Raw genomic sequence first — 22,923 nt, 5'->3', positions numbered from 1 at the left:
GAAAAATATGATTAAATTCAAAATATGATTTAAATAAATCTAACATTTTTTTTTTATCTTTGATTTTTATCCACCCCATTGGTAAATCCTAACCAAAGAGTACTTTCAGAAAGTTATTGAAAAACAGTGATCCATAAAAGTCAAAGCATGTTCTCCTGTATTTTATTTTCTCGATCGCACATTCTGTGGTGTGGTGTGACAAAATTGGTTCCCTATAGTTATATTTCAGACATTATACTTAATTAAGGTTGGTTTTGGGGTTTGGGTTTTTTTGAGATTTTGTAATATGTGTTTCACTTTGTTTCTAGCAATGTGCTGTAGCAACAGTATCAGACAAACGATCCCATGATACTAGCATTGTCCAAAGGGAATATACTCATTAAAGTAATAGAAGTTCCTTAGTGCCATGTTTTAGGGTTGTTGGTTGTAGCTATGTTGGTCTAAGGATATAGGCAGATGAAGGTATCATATTTACCCAAAGAACCTTGTCTGCCTTAGTGCCATAAGCTTTGTTTGATGGTTTGCCACTGCTGTGCTACTATTAGCACCTAGTTAATTGGTGTTTTGATAGCAAAATCTGCATGCTATCTAACTATGCATACTGTCCCTATGTTGGTGGTGGTGGCGGTGGTGGTGTGTGGGGGTGTGTGTGTGTTTAAAGAATCTGTTCACATTTTTATCAGGACATTTTGTACAAAATTTATAAATATGAATTAATATTTATTTAATCTCACTGAATTGGTTTTAGCAATGGTCCCTTGATTTAAGGAAATTAAGGTATTCTGCGTCTTTTATTAGTGGATCATACAAATAATTGGAAAGTTTAATCTTAATGGTAAAACTCAGTTAATCATGAGCATGCAGATGGTTTCTATTCACTTAAAAAAACCTGCCTATTTTTCCCTTAACCCAAAGAACTAAGCCAAAGAAAAAAACTGTTGTTTACTTAATCCTGATTACTAATGTATACTGTGGATATTAACATCTGCCTCCACCCACAGATGCACACAGAGGTAATATCTGGTAGTATTAGAAATCCGTTAAGCATAAATGACTATCTGATGCTTATCTTCAGCTGTATGAGTGTCTTGAGGTTGAATATGAAACTTGAATCAGTAGACATAGGTTATCTAAAAACCTGTATCTATTTGAAACCTGTTTGCATATTTGTAGAAATTTTTTTTTATTGAGAGTGTTATATATAAAACATGTACCAGAGATTGAGCGTTATAACTAGTATTTATCAAATTACTCTGGATACTGAATCTGTATAATAAAAGCTACATATTTATTTCTATTTTAAAATATGCATATCTGAATTCCTGAGCAGCATATGTAAAAAAAAAAAAAAAAAAAAAAAAAGATTTAACATGTTTTAAAAAGCATGTTTATTATTCATTCAGAATTTACCCATATAGAGGTTTTGGAGAATATTTTGAACAGAGCATAAACCTCCTTCATTTCTAGGCCAAAAGTGGGGTTTTCAAAATAAGTAGAGAATCAACCCTTCACACAAAAATAAACATAGCCCCTTTATTTTCCCTGTTGAGATGCATACAAGTCCATGAAGTTTAGTACACTATTGCAGGGTTCATCTGTACCTATGGGCAATATTAGTTCTCTTGCACTTGGTAGTAAATATTGGTTCATATTTTTAACTTTTACTTCAGAATGAAGATATTCTATGCAATTTCCAGGCTAGGTACATTTTTTATGGCATGCTGTTTAGATCTGCACTTAAGCATGCTGTATATGTATATGTACCTTATGTATAGATGCCTGTACCCTCTACATGGGTAAACTCTGAATTCTAATGTGTAACATAATACTTAGATTTAGAGAGACACAATTTAAAATGCACATCACCCCCACTGTTTCCAGAGAGGTGAGGTTGGGGCCTGATGTTCTTAAAGATGCCGAGCAATCTAAATTTTTGAAATACACTAATTTTAAAAAGAGTGTACAGAAATTAATAATATATTAAGTAAATGAAAAAGTGGGTTTAGAATACTGAAAAATGAAAACACCTATGTTGTGTCTTTTTCACCCTCGCTTCCCCACTTTAATGAATCATAGGTGTTTCAAGATGTTGAAATTGCATGTGTGTAAACTTGAATGATAAATTAGGAACAGAAGGAATCTTGCTAATACAGACCTACTCTAATATACACATTTAAACATGAGCCAAACATTTTATACTTTGAGATTTTCAAACTGTGCAGCATTAGTATGTAATATGGAAGATAATAGATTGTCACTAAAGAGGCCATCCTTAATGGACTGGCCAACGCCAGCATCCTAAGGGATAGCCAGCATGGGTTTGTTGTGGGTAGGTCTTGCTTGACCAATCCCATTTCCTTCTACGACCAGGTGACCTATCACCTGGACAAGGGAGAAGAGATTGATGTCATATATCTTGACTTCAAAAAAGCCTTCTATCTGGTATCCCATGATCACCTCTTGGCAAAACTGGCCAATTGTGGCCTTGGGTCCACCACGATCCATGGCTGGGAAATTGGCTCCATGGTCGGACCCAGAGGGTAGTAATTGATGGAAGTCAATCATCATGGTGTCCTGTGACCAGTGGGGTCCCCCAAGGCTCTGTCCTTGGACCCATGTTGTTCAACATCTTCATTAATGATGTGGCCATTGGAGTCAGAAGCGGACTGGCCAAGTTCGGCAATGACACCAAACTTTGGGGCAAAGCATCCACACCAGAAGACAGGCAGGTGATCCAGGCTGACCTGGACAGGCTCAGCAAATGGGTGGACGAGAACCTGACAGTGTTTAACACCGAAAAATGCAAGGTTCTCCACCTTGGGAAGAAAAACCTGCAGCATCGTTATAGGCTTGGCAGTGCTACACTGGCTAGCACTACTGAAGAAAGAGACTTGGGGGTCATCATTGACCACAAGATGAACATGAGCCTGCAATGTGATGCTACGGCTAGTAAAGCGACCAAAACGCTGGCTTGCATCCATAGGTGCTTCTCAGGCAAATCCCAGGACGTCATTCTCCGCTTGTACTCGGCCTTGGTGAGGCCACAGCTGGAGTACTGCAGCCAGTTTTGGGCTCCTAATTCAAAAAGGATGTGGAGAAGCTTGAGAGAGTCCAGAAAAGAGCCACATGCAGATCAGAGGTCAGGAAGACAGACCTTACGACAACAGGCTGAGAGCCATGGGGCTCTTTAGCCTGGAAAAGCTCAGGCTCAGGAGTGATCTGATGGTCACCTATAAGTTTATCAGAGGTAACAACCAGTATCTGGGGGAACGTTTGTTCACCAGAGCACCCCAACGGCTGACGAGGTCGAACAGTTATAAACTACTACAAGACCGTTTCAGGCTGGACATAAGGAAGCATTTCTTTACTGTCTGAGCCCCCAAGGTCTGGAATAGTCCGCTATCGGAGGTGGTTCAAGCACCTACTCTGAAACCCTTCAAGAGAAAATTGGATCCTATGACCCCAGCTGACTTCCTGCCCTTTGGGCGGGGGCTGGACTCGATGATCTTTCAAGGTCCTTTCCAGCCCTAATGTCTACGAAATATATGAAATTTGTTGTCTTACACCCTAAATGACTGAACAGCTGTGTTTCTTAGGCAGTTTCAACAGCTATGTTAATTTCTTTAATTGCTATATTGAGGTCAAAAAGTGGGATAGTGTTTGAACTGAAGAATCATTTCTGTTGAAAATATTGCTTTCTAGAATACAGTGAATGAACTGAACCCTGGTTGTAGCCTGAGCAAATAGTATTACAACTGATTCTAGGAATCCATTATTAGCAGATATAAATTCAGTCTGCTGTCTCCCTAAGAGTCTTTTGACAACAAACTCTTTTTTAAATTAATATTGAACAAGAAAATAGTGTGGCATATTTCTGATCTGGTCAGTACATATTATTAGCTGAATCTCTAAATAAATACTAGATGTCAAATAATGTTGGATATATTATTTGGAGAAATAATCTAATCTTGACTTTAACATAATTACTGTCAGTTCTGCCTCAAATGGATACTTTTTTAAATATTCCAGGAAATCTCTTTTTTTTTTTTTCATTTGATTTTTTTCCACTTTAAAACTCAAAACCATATTTCTTGAAAGATTCCAAGTCTTAGGTATTTTAAGATTAGTTACTTTTACAAAATCTGCTGTTATACTTGCAGCCCTGATAAACTTGATTTTTAATGAGCTAGGGTTGCCTCTGGACTCAGGGAGCTGAAATTACATTTGAATAATAGGCTGGTTCATTGTACCATTTCTTTTGTTACTGCTTTTGTCTTTTCTCTTTTAATTTGGAAATGTACATGTAACATAATACCTGGACCATTATTTTATAATTCACAGGCTGCTGGTGTCTCTCTGCCACCTGTTGAACATGTATCCATTAGACAGTTGCTAAATATAGCTTAATAAAAATATAGTGAAGAAATATGTAAATTAATCTGAATTTGGCATGGTTTTGACTTTTAACCCCCAAAGGTGCTATGTAGGTTTTTAAGGTCTTTTTATACTCAAAACAAGTTGTGTTCTGCTTTTGTTGTTTTTTTGGGGGTTTTTTACACTCTAAGCCAGTTGTGTTCAAACTTTTGGCCTCCTCCTGCCCATTTCATGCCAGGCTTGGGTCCTGGGGAGAGAAGGGGGTCAATACCCCGCACTCCTGCCCCTGAGGCGATATTGGGCCTTGGGGAGTTTGCATCACTCCCTCCTGCTCACTTCTACCAGGATTGTGCCTGGGGCTATGCAGCACACCCACCTGGCGCTGTGCACTAGAATCAGCCACCGGGTCCAGTGAACAGAGCCCTGAGTTCCTCATGGGTCTGGAGATGTGGCAGCGAAAGAGCAACTCCACTGTTCTCCCACCATGAAATTTCTGGACCTGTCCTATGGGCTGGATGACATGGTGTTACAGCCAGAGGTTGATCGTCCTTGCTTTAAATTGTAAGGTTTTTATTAAGGTGTAATACTAGGTCAGTGGCATTCAACTCTTGAAGATGGGCCAACTGCTTGCCACATCGCTGCTCTGCAAGCTAGCAATTCCCTCCTGGTAGGAGAAACAGGGACAGAGTTAGGAGAGAGGCTGGTGGTTGCCAATGTTAAAGGGATGGGAGGGAGAAAGGAAAAGTGCTTACCTCCAGTAACCATCCAGTGCCAAAGGCAGGGTAAGGGAGAGAGCTTGTCTTCTGAAAACAACTCCTTGCCTAGGCGAACAGGAGAAAGAAAGGAAAGGAGAGAGTAAAGTAGTTCTTGCTGTAGGGAAAGAGGAAAGGAAGGGAGCAGGGAAGGCTGCACAGTGGTTCAGTGGCATGGGGCAGGGAAGGGAATGCACCAGCCAAGCTGCTTGCCCTTAATCATGCTGTACTGCTGACTGGATCCTGATATTTCGGGGGGGGAGGGGGCTGTATCTAGCCCCCGTGGCAGAGGTTGAGCACCCCTGTCCTAGATCATAATTCTTGCTTTGATGTTAACTTAATGGATTTTTCAGTAATCTTTAGCTTTTGTATTGCTGATCATGCTGAAGAGAGTAGAGTATAATGCTTCTTCATTGATGTGCCAATGAAGCTAGGTTTCAGAACATTGTGCTTCATACTATTAATAGAAACCAATAATGCTGGGGTTTATTTATGGTTTCCTGGACATATCCTTAATGGGCTTAAGTAACAGAACATAAAACAGTGAATACACTTCGTTGCACTGGCCACAGAGTTGGCTTCCTTTTTTCAATTATCCTTGTGTCACTCTGAAATGATCTGTACTGTACAGTACGTAGGTATCAAAAGAATGACTTGTTCAAAGTGTACTCTATAGGACAATGCCATTAAAATATTGTGTTTTGATTCCTGTGAGTGGCATACATTAGAACTTCATTATGCAATTTTCCTATCTGCGTCTTTTCTCATAGGTAGAAATGAGTTCCCCTGTGGGACAGTTATATTGCAGTTCTACTGAATACTGCATGACCATTTCTTTCATATTGCAGTTTAACTTCACTGAACGACATAGTTGCACTTTTATACTAAATATTCCCTTTTATTTATTGTATAAATGTTTTTTCTTCTTTGAATTGCGGGAGAACAGCATGTACATTAATTCTCAGCTTTCCATAAACACACTAAAATCTAAAAAAAAATTCTTCACTGGTAGGTGAAAAGAGAAAAGCTGTTAGATTTATTACATGCTTGATTTAATGTACATACCTACTTAAAATGTATTTTATTGTACTTCTGTAAACAGACAGACATAAGGTGCTAGGCTGAAAGCAGAATATTAGGTTACAAATCAGCAAACTATTTTTGAGGAATTTAAGTCTTTAAAGCAGGGGTTCCCAATGTTTGTGCCCAAGGGCACGTTCGAATTTAAAAGAAAAAGCTGCGGGCGCCAGTATGACATGTGGTTACATGACTGAATTCAGCCACCCGGTCTCTCATGGCCAACTCAAGGTAACTCCTGGATAGGCACATGTGCACAGTTTCATTTGGGGACAGAGTAGTAAGGACTACTGTCACTGCGTCAGCCAGACTAAATCAGTCTCATTTTGGCAGCCGTTGCATACAGCTTGTGAAGAATTTTTTGAAGTGTTGCTGTGCTGAGTTCAATTGGTAGTGACAGCATTTTTTGTTGGAATAAAGTTGTTCTTTTTACCAATTGTGAAAATTCATGCGGGCACCTAAATAAACCTGGGGGGGGCGCCATGGCACCTGCGGGCACCTTGTTGGGATCCACTGCTTTAAAGGATTTGAAATAATATAGCGTTTTTGTTTAAAGGTCAATCTTTTTAACATTTTCAAATTGGTAATTAATTTTATGAAGGAGAGTTATATACTTCTTAACTGGCCTTTTATTAGTATGGGAGGAGCAGACCAGTTCTTAGCTAAGGCCCTCCAAATTCTCTTATACTGGTTCGTAAGTATGAGTAATATTTTTTCAGTCTGGCCCTGTGTAGAGTCAGGGAGCGGCTAAGTAGTCTGTTCTTGATGTTCAAGGCTTTGTGCACTGAATTCCCATTAGCTCCCTTTGTGCATCAAGCCCTGACAGCAGTTGCCTTAAAACTGTATTAAGACAACTCAAAGAATCATTCTTGAGGCTTTTTAAAGCCCTTTAAAATAGAAAAATGAATACAAAATACGGCATAATTTAGCCCACTATCTAGGACTGTATCAAGCTTTCCTATTTACAGTAGAATTACCTGACAGAAGTGTCAGTAAACATTTGGAATGCTTTGTGCATCCAAGTGCAGTGAATAAGTGAAATGTATTATATTGCAATCGAATTAAGACAAGGCTTCTGAACCCGTTTGTTTTTTGATGCTACAGAAATACAGTAGTATATTACAAAAAATTTCTGTGCAGTTTTTCTCCCAACATTCTTTGAATTGTCACAAAACTTATGAGCAATGGTAATAAGAAGAACTATTCTGTGGTGCTTTGACCATTTGGAGTGACAATCTGCTTTTCAGACGGTGGTAAATCAAGTTAGAGCTGGAGAGTGGCGTGCTGAAAAATTGCTTTTTAGTCCTCTTTCTTACCACTTACTTTCTGTATTATTCCAAAGGATGCACTGAAAGCTTTTTAAGTCTACATACGTGGGGCCTGATTCTAAGAACACACCTCCCTCTGAAGAAAATGACAGTTGTAGGTGCTTAGCACTTCAGTAGTTCATCCTGAAACTTGTTCTGCAAATAGTCATTTCTATTCTGCACATACAAGTATGCTGTCAAAATCCTTAAGGTACCCCTTTAAAATTTCTGTTCCATTCATGCAGTTGAAGAATGAAATGTTGAAAATGCTACAAAGTTTTTTCTTCCAGTAGTTTTACCCTATTTATCATCTTATACCACACTCATGATTTTGTTACTTGTGCCATATATCTTCATGTTTCTGTATAATTTTAAGAAAGGAATATTGCTTCCTTTTTGTCTTTGACCATTCAAATAGAGCTGTATTAGAATGCATGTTTCTTTTGTCTAAGCTTGTGTATTCATTTTCTCAAAAATGAAATTCACGAACATTTTCCATCATACTGTAATATTTGTCTAAGCTTGTGTATTCATTTTCTCAAAAATGAAATTCACGAACATTTTGCATCATATTGTAATATTTTCTAAATGTAGAATTTAAGACAGTAAGTCACTAACTTACAATAATGAAAAAGTGTAGGCAAGCTTATGATGAGTTTCACTTACTAACATTTGAGAATCATGGGGAAAATAGAGCTGGAAGGCACTTTAGGAGGTCATCTTGTCCAAATTGCTGTTCAAGGCAGGATCATTTGTCTCTGAATTTTCTTAGACAACTGTTTAATCTTCACTTAAAAAAATTGTGGTGGATATTTTGCAACCTATTTTAAGTCATCTGTACCATAATAATTAGTTAAAACCTAAACTAAATCTTCCCTGTTTAAGCCTATTACTACTTATCTCTTCCCCTGTGAATACAGCGAACAATTGATTCTTTTTGTAACAGCTGTTTTGTAGTAGAAGATTGTTATCAAATTTCCTCAATCTTGTCTTCTCTGAATTGAATAACCCTAGTTCCTCCAACTTTTCCTCATATGTCATATTTTCTAAACCACTAATGATTATTGTCTTTCTCCTTTTGGACTCTTTCCACTTAGTCCATTTTTTTCTTGAAGTGGGGGGCCCAAAATGAGCACAGTAGTTCCAGTGAGCTGCCATTAGTGCTGAATAAAGTGGAATTTATTATTTCTTGTGGCTTGCTTATGATACTTTTTTTAATACAAACCCATAAGCTACTACTCAGTTCCATCTGTTAGAAAGCTCACTGTGCATGTGAAACAGTAAAAGTGGGATGCAACTCCACCACTGCCCTGCTCTTGGATCCAACCCTGGACTCCCCTTTTGAATGCAATTATCCAACTAGTTATAGCCAATCATCCACCTTTACAGTAGCTTGTTTATGAGAATGTGTGGCAAATTGGGGCTCCCCAACTAGCCAAGTGCTAGATTCCCCACCTGTCTCATCTCCCATGCCTTGTTGTTAATTAAGGCAGAAGGCTGCCCATTCCTGCCCCCGATTCCAGGGGGCACTAGCTGTGGCTCTGTTCCTCCCCTACACTACAGCCCAAGCTTTGCAGATGGCATCCAGATGACGGTGCGCCCAGCCTACAGCTGGCCAAGCTTAGCCCTTGTTGTCAGGCCACAGACGCACAGACATTCATACCGCCCTCCTCTCACTAGGGCCTTACACACTCCACCCCATCTCACAGGGTCTCTTTCACATATTGACAACTTACACTGTCTTGTTCCCTCTTGGAGCAGGCCCCTTAGGCCATAGACTTTAGCTAGCTTATACCTTGGGTGGCAGACGCACTGTATTTTGGGTCTCTCCCTCAACCCTTACTGGGGTAGATGCCAGCCAATTATCCGATCAGGTCTAAGCTTGCCCTGGCTCTTCATCTCCGCCCCCTAACTGGGGCTCCACACTGCCCCCTCACTGGGGCCATGGGCTTCCCTCCCTGGTAGGCTCAGATTGCCACAGCCATGCCTGGCCCCACTACTTCGAATGGTTTGTTACCCACCTGAAGGTGGGAGCTGGGGTTAAGGCACCCTGACCCACCTTTTACTGGGGTGGTAACTGGCCTGGTATTTCCTGGGGGCTCCCATGCCACAGAGTCCCACCAGGCCACCCACTACCAGCAGGGTGCAGTTTCAGGTCATGCCCAGGATCAGGAGCCTCCAAGACATCCCCTACAATGCCTGCCCTTACCTCCAGGATGTTGCATGCAGCCTTGAGGTTCACTTGCCTGTCGGCAGTGAACTGCTCTATTTATATAGGTGGCCAGAGGTCTAAAATGGCCACTGCCATCAAGCACTTGCTGGCTGTTGGCTCTGCTCTTAAAGTGTCAGGCACCAACAGTGCCCTGCCACAGAATGTTATAGGCCACAGTATCAAAAGCCTTCCTAAAGCTTAGGTATATCTTATCTGTAAAATTGTAAAATCCTGCATACTGTTTTGGGTTTAAAAAATAAATAAATAAATAAAAATCACATAGCTTTTTGTGATATGGGTATGGAAGTGAAGGCCAACTTTTTGTAGATAGGAATGGTTCGCTTCCCTCCTAGCCACAAGGCCTCCCATCCGTTTGTTATAGAACCAAATTAAGATTGGTTAGCCATGATTTACTTCAAACAAACCCATGCTGGTTTATCCTTATTGGCTTGTTATGCTGTAGATCAGGGGTTGTTAACTGGGGTACGCATACGGCTGAGGGTACTTGGGAAGGACCCAGGGGGTACGTGTGAGTGGGCCAGGCCCGAGTGGTGCCATCCACCACCCTGTGCTTCAACCTCCCAGGAGCAGGGCCAGGCAGGGGGTGGGAGAGCGAGGGCAGTGGCTCCCCTCTGCAGGCTGCACAGGCACCACCTGGCTGGACGGGTGCAGGGGGGGAGTTCATATGCGGCGGCCACTGCCACCACCCCAGCACTGCCGCCACTCCACATCTGGTCATGTACCCCGCCGTCTCCCCACTCTGCCTCCACTTCCACTTATTAAAAAATGGTTGAAAACCCCTTCTCTAGATGCTTACAAATCACTTGTCTGAAATCCTCCAGTATTTTTCTCAGTATCAAAGTTAGACTGATGTGCCTGTAATTCCCTGGTCCCCTTCCCCTCTCCCCAAAAGTGAGTACTATCTTAGCCCTTTTCTAATCCTCTGGGATCTCCCTTAATTTCCATGCATTTCCAAAGGTAATAGCACTACCTCTACAATTACTTCAGCCAACTTCTAAATACACTAAAAAAGGCCCTGATGACTTCAAAACATTTAGTTTATTTCTAATTCCTATTCTGTTCCTTCCCTATTCTGATCTGAGCACCTGTCCTTAATGTACTGCATTCATCATCTGAACGGTTACCACCCCTTCACCACTCTTTTTACCCCCATGTGAAGACTGAAGTGAAAAAGGCTTTAAACACCTCCTTGTCTGCTTCATCTGTTATAAATTGCCCCTCCCAACATTGTAAAGGACCCATGCTTTCCTTGGCCTTTTACTTCTAACATATTCAAAAAACCTGTTTTGTTACATTTCAGACTTTGTCCCTATATGCTCTCACTATCTTTTTATACACTACTTGTCCTTAACAAGGAGATAAAATTCTATATTTGGACTTCTATTTTCAGACTTTTGGACAAGGAAAGGAAATATTTTATTCAATATGCTAAGCCAAATTAGGTACACAACATCTCAAACACAATATTAAGCTATGTTGGCTTTGTGATGAAGAAGACTTAAAATTTTTTTCTTTATATAAATAACTTAGTCCAGTGGCACTTCAGAACAGTCAAACTCAAAAAATTACCAGATAGTGCACAACATCCAAATACATAATAGGGGATAAAATTGGGTAAAATTTAGCTAGAGTAACTGGAAACTAGTAATGTTAATTTTCTGCCAAGAGGGAAACATTTTTTAAACTACGCCTACTGAGATATCCTTCAAATCTTTATCATCCCAAATCCTTGAATAGTAGTTTTTATAAATTGTAAAAGCATAAGAACTATTTTGGATAAGTGACATATCTATATCACAAAAATTCTATATGGAGACTGAATTTAGGCCAACCATACTCTATTTTCATGACTGTAGATGAAATTTGAAACTGATTATAGTATGTTTTAAGACAAAAACATTTTAGTGCACTGTCCTGATGAATGCTTTAATCCCCCACTTATATTCTAGTGATCTCTGGATTTTCTGTGCTAGCTTGATGCCTAGGGAGAAATTAGTTTCCAACACTGATCAAATGTAAAATTATTTCCTATTATATTTGTTTCAGGGACAAGGAAAACTGGATAAATTACCAGCTATTACTCTAAACCAGACTTTATTTATTTTATATATGTATACCTATCTATATGTATGTGTATCATATATTTATTCATTTTACAGACACATACATACAAGTATGATATACAAAAAAAGCCTTGAATACTGTCAGTAATTTAGGTAGTGAAATGGGCAATAGCTCTGTAGAAATTTTAAAACAAATCTAATTTGATGGCATAACAGGATGGTATCTGAGGGCAGCCATGATGCCCCCCTAGTGACCGTGTCAATCCTGCATAGCTCTTACTCCAGCTTCTCAGGGTCTCACCCTGCTTCCTCACCTGCCACATCTTGGTATTGAAGGTAGTGAGGGGAGGCTGCCTTCAGAGGTTGGTGAGCCCAGGCATTCTCTCTCTCTCTCTCTGCTTTGTTTTTCTCTTGTGCCCACCTTGGTCCATCTGACTTGGGGCTTAGACCCCTGCACACACAGTTCCCCCCCTCCCCTTTCAGTCTCTCTCCTGGCCTGGGGCTTCTTAGGCTCTACTTGCTTTAAGGGTTGAATCATTGTCTCCTTTTGCCCCTACATCCATGCCCATGCCTCTCAGATGATACTCCATCCATATTTCTGTCCTTTTATATAGGCTTCAGCCCTCTACATTTTAGTCCCCCTTTTACTCTGGTTGTAGATATATAGCCTTGGACCACTGATTTGGACCCAAGTCTCTCAGCCTCAGCCCTCTCCGGGTTTCTAGACCCCTTGACCCTGTCTTGCACTTTGTCCCACCACCCCTGGCAGGCTGACCCAGGGAAGGCTGCTTGCAGTTCGGCTCAGCCCCCAGGCATCCCTGAGCCAGGGCAAAGCTGCTCTTGGATCTGCCTCCCTCTGAGGTGTTTGGGCTTCCACCCCACACAGCCCACCAGGTCCTTGACCCTTGAAGGGCTCTATGCTGTGCCTCTGCACCACCCGTGTAGCCTCCAATCCACCCCCTGTCAGCCATGTTCATTCCTCCAGTATAAATTAGAGTAAAAAATACAAGCAGTCGCAAACTCTTTAAGTTTCCACCTTTGTGTCATCAAATCGCTACCCAGCCACCTCCCCACTTTCTGGCTGTCTCCATCCAGGGAGTACGTGCCATACCTGCCATTCACACTTCTTACAAGCCTGAGCTGGCAGGAGATCCTTTCCCTTCCAAGTTCAAGGTTGCAATGCTAGTCTGCCTCAGGACCCCAGGCTTATATTCCTTGGCTCCTCCCCTTCCACTCAGATGCTCCCCTGACTGGCTGCAGGTGTGCCTCCTCAGTCTCCAGGGCAGCATATTGCTAGTCCTCTGGCTACCGTAGAAGTGTCCTCACTGCCTAACCAGGGTGTTGTCCTATCATCCTATTGCCAGGCAGCTAGCCCCACAATCAGCACTTGTAGCCTATTGGCTCTGGCTTCCTATTCTCCTGCAGCTAGCCCAAAATTGACTGTCGTACCCCACCTGGGGACATCCCTGCTGCTGCTTCTCTGTGCATGAAACAGGAGCCCCTGGCTCCGTTAGAGACGGCAGAACCATAAACTACATTTTCTAGAGTTTATTTTTGAAGATTAGCATGTCAAGGATGATTCCGGGCTGCTTTAGGGTGAAAACATTATTGAAGACAATTAAAGGCAGACTTTTGACAGCCCACTCTCATTTGTACTATTTAGTATTTTTTAGAAGATTATAGGCAGAAATTTAGGAACACCACATTGATGGCTGCGTAAGAGTGAAAGCTGCATTGATGATGGGAGACAGGACTGCCAGACTTGCTCTATGACTCATATTCATGAAAAAATACTGAGTGAATAGAGATGACATTTTTTTTTTATTCCCCACACAGTGTGCTGGAGAAGAGAATTGGGTGGACAATCGGACTATTTATGTTGGGCACCGCGAACCCCCTCCAGGCGCTGAAGCATATATTCCACAGAGATATCCGGATAACAGAATAGTTTCATCAAAGGTAGTAGTTATTCTTTTAATGCATTTATATAAATCATTTCACTGTCTGCTTATTTTGTTGTTCTTGTTTCCTAAAGAATTCTTTCTGTTTACTGGGGTGTCTGTTGATAAAGGTAAAATGAAAGAGGCTACAAGTTTCTTCCACCAAAACTAATCATTAAATTACCTCTGGCTTGAACAGGACTAATATCACTCATTCCGTGTAAATATTAGTGAGTTATACTGAACTGCTAGGGTGACTCTACATGATTCATCACAAATGTGGGCTTTTTTTTCTTAAAAAAGAAAAAGATGAAAGTGTGGCATTGGGATTGATGAGATGTGAAAAATGGAGGAATGCATTCTCATTACCACTTACAGAACATAAAAAAAGAAAAGTAATATGAAAATTATGTCAGAACTTCACTCAATCCTAAGATTACAAATTTTAACTGGTAATTAATTTCTCTCTCCAGTGTTCTTGGAAGTCCAAACCTACTTAGAGCAGCAAGGGCTACATCATAAAACAAACTTTCTTTACTTCTGTTTAGTGCAGACATTCAGGTAGATTTAATTGGATGGGGAGTTTGGAGCTAGGAGAGATGAGAACATTCTGGGGGAGCTTTTGGAGAAAAGAGGATCAAGGAGGTACTGGAGGCATTCTGGCCTCTGTACGTTCTTGTAGTATACCTACACCATATTACATGAGAGCATTCCGTCTGTACATTAAACATGCTAGGCATCTGTTCAGTTACTATTTTTATTTGTAGGCCACCAATCTTTTTGAAGCAGGAGCACTAAACAACCACCTAACACTAATAGTGATTGAAAGAACAAAGCTGAATTCTCAGTTTCAGTAGAGAAGTCAGTCTGGCATAAATCACACCACTACAGATTTCACACAAACTACTCAAATATGACCAACATATGGCCTAAGTATTGGCTTTTATATTTAACATTCCCTACCAGATGAACAACAAATTCTGTGTTGCTGTCTTTCTCAGCAAGTAAAACAGTTGAAATAAGTACCGAATACTATTTTCAAGGTTTTGCTGCCCTGGGAGCAAATTAGACTTTCTTGGACTGGAGGTGGCAATCGCCCTCTTTAACCTCCCCTTGAAGAATTGTCTGTGTAAGAATGAAAGAATCTAGCAGCTGCCTCATGAAGGGAGAAAAAACAAGGTCAGGTGAATGTCAGGCAGTGGGCAATACTGAAAGTGCAGCTCCATGAAAGAGAATTATTCATGGGAAAGAACATGCATGGAAGAATCTAAATGATGCTATTAGCATCATTCCAGATCTGTGAACAGAGGTTGTTGGTCATGCAGTTTGAGTGAATGCAGATGCAAAATTGCTATGTTTGGAGGTAACTGCAGGTTCTCACGCTTAAAACTTTTTTTGTGGACCACTCAGTAAACATTTTATTCTTTCAATTGTGATAGTGAAGTTAGTCCCAACTAAACAGAACCCTTTATCCTTTGTGTGTCTTGAGTGTACAGTGGCTAAATGAAGCTCAAGCATGCTTCTGCCTCTGACCGTAACTAAGTTAAACTGTAAACAGATATCTCATCTGAAGCAGTCTTGATTCCATTTAAGTCAGAACCGGGAACAAAGAGTGGCACAGCCCTCTGCACGCACACAGCCCTTCTAAACTTTATTGCTTATGTGCCAGTAGGTGGTCAGGGAGAGCACATCACCTGACAGGCTTGTCCCTGGAATGATTGGCAAGTAAATGGAATGAGCCACAATAAACATAAAAGCAACATTGGCCTAAAAGAAGTGTTAGCTCATTTTATGTTACATATTTCAAAAGGTAATTAAGGGAGAAAATAGACTTCTGCAGGACAGAAGGCTTTCCTCTGGAGAAATGAGTTATCTTTTTACACACTTACTTGTCAGAAAGTCATAATGTAGGATAGTGGAAGAGAACTCTTGTATTGCCAGTATTTGCAGTGTATTTGGTATATGTGGAAATAATCTTGCAGTATTTTTCTGAGATGGGGCTAACCCACTGACCATTCTCTGTATATTTCAAAAGTCATTCTCTAGAGAATTACAGCTTTTGGATCCCTTGGGTTTTTCCCAGTCTGCTGACCCAGAGATCTGCCCAAATACAGTTCCCTAGTATCACAGCAGCACAATATGCAAGCAAAAGCCTACAAACTTCATCTCTATAATTCACTTGGTCCTCTTAAATTTCTTAAGCACACATCTTCAGATCCAGCATTAAATAATCAGTTGAGTAACCACTGCTGGGAGAGAGTTTTCTTATTGAAAGCGTGCCTTAAATAAAAGTAATAGCAAACTATAACACATAGTTTTTCTGCAGCAACTGGGAGTGTTCTCTTGTTCCTAGACTTTGAAGGCCAGATGTATTTTTATTTTGCCTTGCTCACAAACTTCATCTAGAGACCATCTGAAATGAGCAACATGTTATCCTTGTATTTGCAGTCTGATATATTCAGGAGTTAATGAGGTGGATAACACAGCTGAACTACAGCTAAAGTGATGTAACATGAGTGAAATCCTATGTTTTAACGTCTCATTGTATTCTGGAAATTGCCCTTTGGAAAATTAAACAATGTACATATTTGTGCAATTTTCTATAGTCCATTAGGGTACCTCTGTTCCCTTCCTCCCCCCACCCCCAGCATATTTCAAGGGAATTTATAAAGCAAAGCATAAGTTAAATCCTGCTGACATTTTTCCAAATAAAAGAATCAAACTTTGTTTATTCCCTTTTTCTTCTACTCGTTTTATATACATGGGGCTCAATTCTTTTTTTGGTCTCCTTTCTTCTGCCAATTTTCACTTCTTTGGCAAGTTTAATATTGACAGTAGTGTGCAAGTGATGATGTAGCCATGATGGTCCATTAATTATGTGAGAGTTAAGGATTTTTTAGGGTGGTATCTTTTATTGGACCAACTATGTAGTTGGGATCAAGTTAGACAAGCTTTGTGATGTAAGACATTCTTTGTCAGGTCTCTCTAATATTGGCAACTTTTCCATTATATAAGTGTTATGTCTTTGTTGGAAGAGTTTCATAATACCTTGTATTTTCTTTTTGTTTAGATGGTCTTTAGTAGATAAATTGATTAGACGAGCTGTGAAATGAATGCTGTGTCTTAAAGAACATGATCTTATTCTATCCTCATATTAAAAACACTATTAATTTTGTAGGGTGTGTGTGCATGTGTGTAAGGGGTTGTTGTTTAGGTTTTGGGGGTTTTTTTTAACTATATACTAGAATGTTACAAAAATGCAATATATTCATACTAGAAAACAATTTTATTGTCCTAATGAAAACATGGCCAAATGGAAAAGAACTCAGATGAGTTACTAGACAATAAAATTAATGTGTCTAGACATTAAAATAGATGTGGTTTTTCCCTCTGCACAAGTTTCTTCTAATGTGAACATTTTTCTCCAAAAGCAGATAGATTAATTTAAAGTAGAAGTTACTGCATACGTTAAACATGTGGAATTTTAATTTGTTCAGACTTTAGTGAAACTATTTGCTAATGCCTTTTTGTTCAAGAGGTCAAAGGATATCTTTGTCAGTTAATAAATTATGCATTTTTCAGTTGTCAACATCTATCTATATTGTTATTTTTATAATGGGGCATACTGTTTATTGATAACCACCTCTTAAATTTGCCATTTAGCTACTTTTTCAAGTCAGTGGATAAATCTTTTGGCGATTTGACCAACAGAGATATTTTAAGATGATTAAAGATTCACATAAATTGATTAAATGTGTAATACAATTTTAAAGATGTCGTTAGTGACAATTACCTTTATCTTATTTAAAAGATGATCCACTTCGCACAATTAAGATGGAAAAACTATTTTTTTAAATTTAAAAAAATCTGTAGACTGTTTCAAGCATGAAGGATATTTCCCAACCTTTTCTTTGGTGAGATGGATAATAACTCTCAGCTGTGGACTTATGGGTTTATAGGTCTTTCATGCTTATGTAAGAAGAAAGATTGCTCTTCACGAATGAGATACTCTAATCATCTCTTAAGTACATGATTTTATCAATTTAAGACATATCAAACTTGTTCAAAAGTTTTGTGGGGTTTCAAACCATGAAGAAACCCCATCTATTAATTAAATAGTCTTTACACTGTTTTACTTACAAAGATACTCTGTCTTATTACTTAGAAATAAAGTGCCGATAAAATATGGCGGCTTGAAATAACTGTCTATAATGAGGAAAAATCTGAGGACCTATTTCTGCCCTACAGGTGCACTTATATTACTTTGGTTGAGGCTTCATGGTGATCCTGAAAGCAGAATTTGGCCTCTGTACAGAAAGATTCTTTCTGTATGTGAGGGAGTGGGGCCTAGGAGCAGACGTGAACTCCCTAGCGCCCCCTACCGTCACTCACGGTGGACTCAGCACCCTCAGAATCTCGCCCGCCACGACTTTGATCTTGAATGGTTAAATGGGAGGCTGCCTTTATTCCCCTGGTGAACGGTATGCGTGTTCTTGCCCCTACTCCAAATGGGGCGCCTCCGTGCGCCCCTCCCTTAAGGGGTATGCGTGCCTCCAAACCTCCCCTTTAGCATGCCCCAAGCCTCGCAGCTGTTCCGTGGGACGTTGTACAGTCCCCTGCCCCTCAGGTGCTCTCTCCCTGGCACCCTGGGCTCGTCGCCCGCCTGGCGCCCCCAGGGCCGGGCTCCTACCCACCGGCCTGTTACCGGCGCCCCGGGCCTGTCTCTCCGGTATCGCCCCCTCTGGGGCCTCGCCCACTCTGGGGCCTATACTGCGCCTCCTGTGCTTCGCCCCCTCTGGGGCCTCGCCCACTCTGGGGCCTATACTGCACCTCTCGCGCTATGCCCCCTCTGGGGCCTCGCCCACTCTGGGGCCTGTACCGCGCCTCTCGCGTTACACGTTTCCCGCTCTTGGGGCTCAGGTGGCCGTAGCCGTGCCTGGCCCCTCCGACCCTACTGGGTCTTTGCCAAGAATCCTGGGTTGGGCTCAGGCGGCCGGAGCCTTACCTGGCCTCCCCGACCCTACTGGGTCTTTATCAATCAGAGCCTGCCCCACGCTGGGGCCCGGGCCATGGCTCGCGCACCCACCGCCCCACACTGGGGCCCAGGCCGCAGCTCGCACGGCCGCCGCCCCACTACCTGGCACAGGACACCTCCGTGCTCCTGTGACACTGTAATATCACAGTGCCATGATAGAATTTGACTGAAATATCATAGAATCTGTTATTTATGTTCCAGATAATGAAAAATGGCCTGTAGGCAGAAATTGGCCACACCAAACACACAATAATTTCGCATATTAATTTAAGTATTGTTATGATTGTGACAACGTATTCCAAGAAAGCCGTGCTAAGAGATAGAAGGTGAGAATAAGTGATTTTTTTTCTTACATCTATAGTTTATATGTAGGCTGATAAATATTATATTGTGATTTCTTATATTGATTTATTGTTCACTAATTCATCTCTGAGGAGCAGTTGTTGGTTTCTCTTAAGGCAGCAATTGGCTGGTTCTTTGAATTTACCATATAATAATTAGCTGGTAGAAAAACTCTAAAATTTCCAGTAAAATACTTCAATTGAATATTGACTTCTTGACAAATTCATCAAAATTGGGAAATAGTTCTTATTTAGATAATAGAATTATCTTCCTTTTTTGGCTGAGTGAAAACCAAACTGGAAAATTGTATTTAAATATAGAGGTAAATATTGTTCCATCTAAAACCTATGGTGAGAACTTGCCAAGTTATGTACAGAAGTGCTATGAAATTAAGGAAAATTATGCTACCTTAACTTTATTCCCTTTGTACATACATTATGACAAAACCTGTCAACACATTATGAGAAGTAGCTGGAGATAGTGTAATGGCATGGTTTTTTTATACAGCCATGCATTTGCAGGTCTATTTTTCATTCTGATAGGTCTAATTTAACAGTACAGTATATCTTTACTGACTTAAATTTAGTATATTAGGCATTATCTTCCCAAAGGTGTATGTGTTAACCATTTGTCATCATGGAGATAGCACATATCTAAAAGAATGCTTATTTTCCATCTTAGATAGATGCACCTCTTTGAGAGTAATTTGTTTAGCAGTATTTTGTAAGCTGACTCAGAATTTGTTAGGCATGAATTTATAGCCTGGGTTATGCCAGAGTTCAGACTACATGATGGTAACAGTCCCTTATGGCCTAAAAATCATTTTTTGTTTTGCTAGGTTTGTGCTGAAGTGGAGATCACTTGTATTTTTCTGTGACCTATCTTATTATTTTTAATCAGAATCAATTTTTTTTGAGTGCAGCTTTTAGAAAACATCGTTTTGGTCCATGACTTGTGTGTTACTGATGTTAAAAGTATTAATACATTTTATTGAAAAAGTAAAACTATATTAGAAATTAACTCTTCCATAAATAGGTATCAAATGTTATGCTTTCCCAAATGCTACATGCTTAATTGTACTGTACATCAATGGTATAGCTATTTTAACATATATAGTACAACTGATGTTGTAGTTATTTAAAAATGTGGGCTTGTGAATAATGTTTTCCTTGTTTTGTCCATGTACTTAGAGTGAATTATTTAACTGTGTTCTTCCATTTGTTATTCACACAAATATTTTTGGTGTTTATTTTGCAGACACATAAGTGTTCATTTTTTTCCATAAATCTTGCAAAGATTAAAATTTTGCATTTGCTGCTGCTACAACATTAATATAATGGCTTTTGCCATTCAAGTAATGTAGCTTTGGTGTGAAATGTCCTCACTTATTATTACACGCACGCACGCGTGGGCACGTGTGTGTGTGTATTAGTGCTCTGACTAACCTAATGGAAAGCTTGTTAGTGAAATAAAGTAAATTGTAACAGAGACCACATGAGTAATAGTAAGCCCCGGTTATCAGATTATTCCTGTAACTGTATCTGCAAGCAGCCAGCATTTTTCTAAATCAAGGCAGATTATCAATATACCATATCTTTTTAAAACAAACAAACAAACAAAACATTATTTTAGCACAGGCTTTGACTGCTTCATTGCCTCCTGCTGCAGTCGATCAACTGACATTTTATAGTCCATATATTGCTCATCCAGTCCTCTCCTGAATTTCACTTGTAACCCATATTTTTTCTTTCTCCTCATCTCAACGGTTCCTTCCTTCTCATCTGCCCTGATAGTACCAAAGCCAAGTATCCCTGCTGATCAGTTTTAGTTGTAGCATTTATTTTAGTTTTGTTAAGGGGTGTCTATTTGCAGTCCTGTAATATGATAGCTGTCTGCTGTCAATACCCTTTGATCTTAATTGTTGGTGAAGGGGGTGTGTGCTTTGATTAAAGTGGCTCTCAAGAGCTGCTGCTAGCCCCATGCTCTGCGCTTTTAGAGCTGCTTTAATTAAAGAGCCCACAGTATCATATGTATTCAGTGTCCCATGCTTTACAATGGCAGCGGGGGCACTTTAACTAAAGCACCCCACTGCCAAAATGTGGGTATGCTGAATATATGTGACATGGAGGCTGCTGGATAGTGGTGTGCAAAGCGAGCCACATTCAATTCAGATTCAGCCCAATTTGGGGGGCAGTGATTTGATTCACTGATTTGGATCACCGTCCCAATTTGATTCATCCGAATTTGAAGATTTGATTCTGATTCGGAGAATCAGCAATTCAGCCATAGACACAGCTTTATATGTTTTTTCTACGTATCTCAAGGTACTAGGTGTGGTTTGTGAATGCTGAGATAGTGGGGTGAATGGAGCATCCCATGGGAAAATGGGGGGGGTCCTCCGCATGCTCAGTATTGGACCCGGTAGTGGACCGGATGCACTTCTGGTCTACTTCCGGGTCCACCACTGAGTTCAGCCCGCTGTGTCTATGGCTGAATCATCGAATCTCTCTGAATTGAATCAGCAACCAAAGCTTCACACAGCCTTACTGTTAGAGTGTGCTAATTAGCATGCTCATCATACTTGCAGCAGACTTGACTAATCGAGTCTGCTTCAATGTGTGCTAATTAGCACATGTCGAAGCAGAGGTCCATCATATGTATAGGTACTCTAAAATACCACCCTGTCCTGCCTGCTGCCTGACTTCAGACTAACAGCTAACTACCTCTCACATTTCTGTGAGAAATGTTAAAAAGTGGGAACTAAATCCTCAGCACATGGATTCAGCTACAGTTTTCTTTCCCCCTTCCCATCCTTTATATGGGGATTTGGTTGAAGGAGACTGAAATGACAGGCAAGAAACAAGATTAGAATAGCTCAAAAGTTACCATTATCCCTTTTTTTCCTTGATCATAATTTAGGCCGGGGGGAGAAAAATACAGTCCATAGGCCGGATGCAGTCTACCAGACAATTTCATCCCGCCCTTGGGTGTCCACCAACTAACTGCACCCCAACCAGCCTATGAGCCTCACTCCCACCCTCATGGGTGAAAGGGCCCATCTCGGTCAGCACGCAGCTTCCATGCAGGGCTGCTGCTGCCACTGCTGCGGCTGCAGGGGGCATGCTTAGCTTCCCTGGCATCCCACACACTCTGGGCATCAGGTAGGGAAGTGGTGGGGACAGAGTGGGGAGCTGTAGCTGGGCAGGAGCATGGGGTAGGGGCTGGCAGCAGTGCAGAGCCCACTCCAAGGGAAGTGGCAGGTGCACAGAGCTTGGGTGGGAAGAGTGTGTTGGGGGGTGAACCCCTTACCCACTCCCACCCAGCAGCAGCAGCCAGCGGTGGGCTCTTGGGGCACTCATGCCCAATGCCGGCACTGCCACCTGGCAGTACATGGCTCCAGCCAGTGATGCATATGGCAGCAAGGAGCACAGCCAGGCCAGCCCAGCCCACCTCTATTGCACAGGGCTGTGTGCAGCACACATGCAGCTCCTGGTACTCATGAGTCACCGTGATAGAAAAGCCCCATGTGATGGAAATGGTTGGCTTTACCACTCTGTGCCATGAAGGTCCCGGGACTGTGCTGGGAAGCAGGGGATGGGGCTCTCCTCCACTTCCAGCAGAGTCCTGGGACCTGCAAGGCAGCGAGTGGTGAAGACAGCTGGCTTCATTGCACAGGGCTTCCCCTGGTTGTGTGTGAGTACCAGGGCTGCAAGTGCCATGAAGAAAGCCCCATGCAATAGAGGTGAGCTGGCCTGGCTGTGCTCCTTGCCACCATGTGCAGTGCTGGCCAGAGCCACACA

The 22,923-nt window shown here is 41.1% G+C and overlaps 1 protein-coding gene across 4 annotated transcripts in view; it reads left to right on the top strand.

Moving 5' to 3' along the window:
• Positions 1-22,923, top strand: part of ATP11A (ATPase phospholipid transporting 11A) — a 228,783-nt gene that overhangs the window by 107,649 nt on the left and 98,211 nt on the right. For all 4 annotated transcript variants that reach the window (XM_019529645.1, XM_019529644.1, XM_019529647.1 and 1 more), the window contains exon 2: positions 13,643-13,765. In XM_019529645.1, coding sequence (XP_019385190.1) covers positions 13,643-13,765 — 123 coding nt within the window. The remainder of the gene's footprint in view (positions 1-13,642; positions 13,766-22,923) is intronic.

This window comes from Crocodylus porosus, unplaced genomic scaffold (assembly GCF_001723895.1).
Source record: "Crocodylus porosus isolate Cpor-Errol unplaced genomic scaffold, CroPor_comp1, whole genome shotgun sequence".
Taxonomy (NCBI): Eukaryota; Metazoa; Chordata; order Crocodylia; family Crocodylidae; genus Crocodylus; species Crocodylus porosus.
This window is presented reverse-complemented; position numbering and strand designations above follow the sequence as displayed.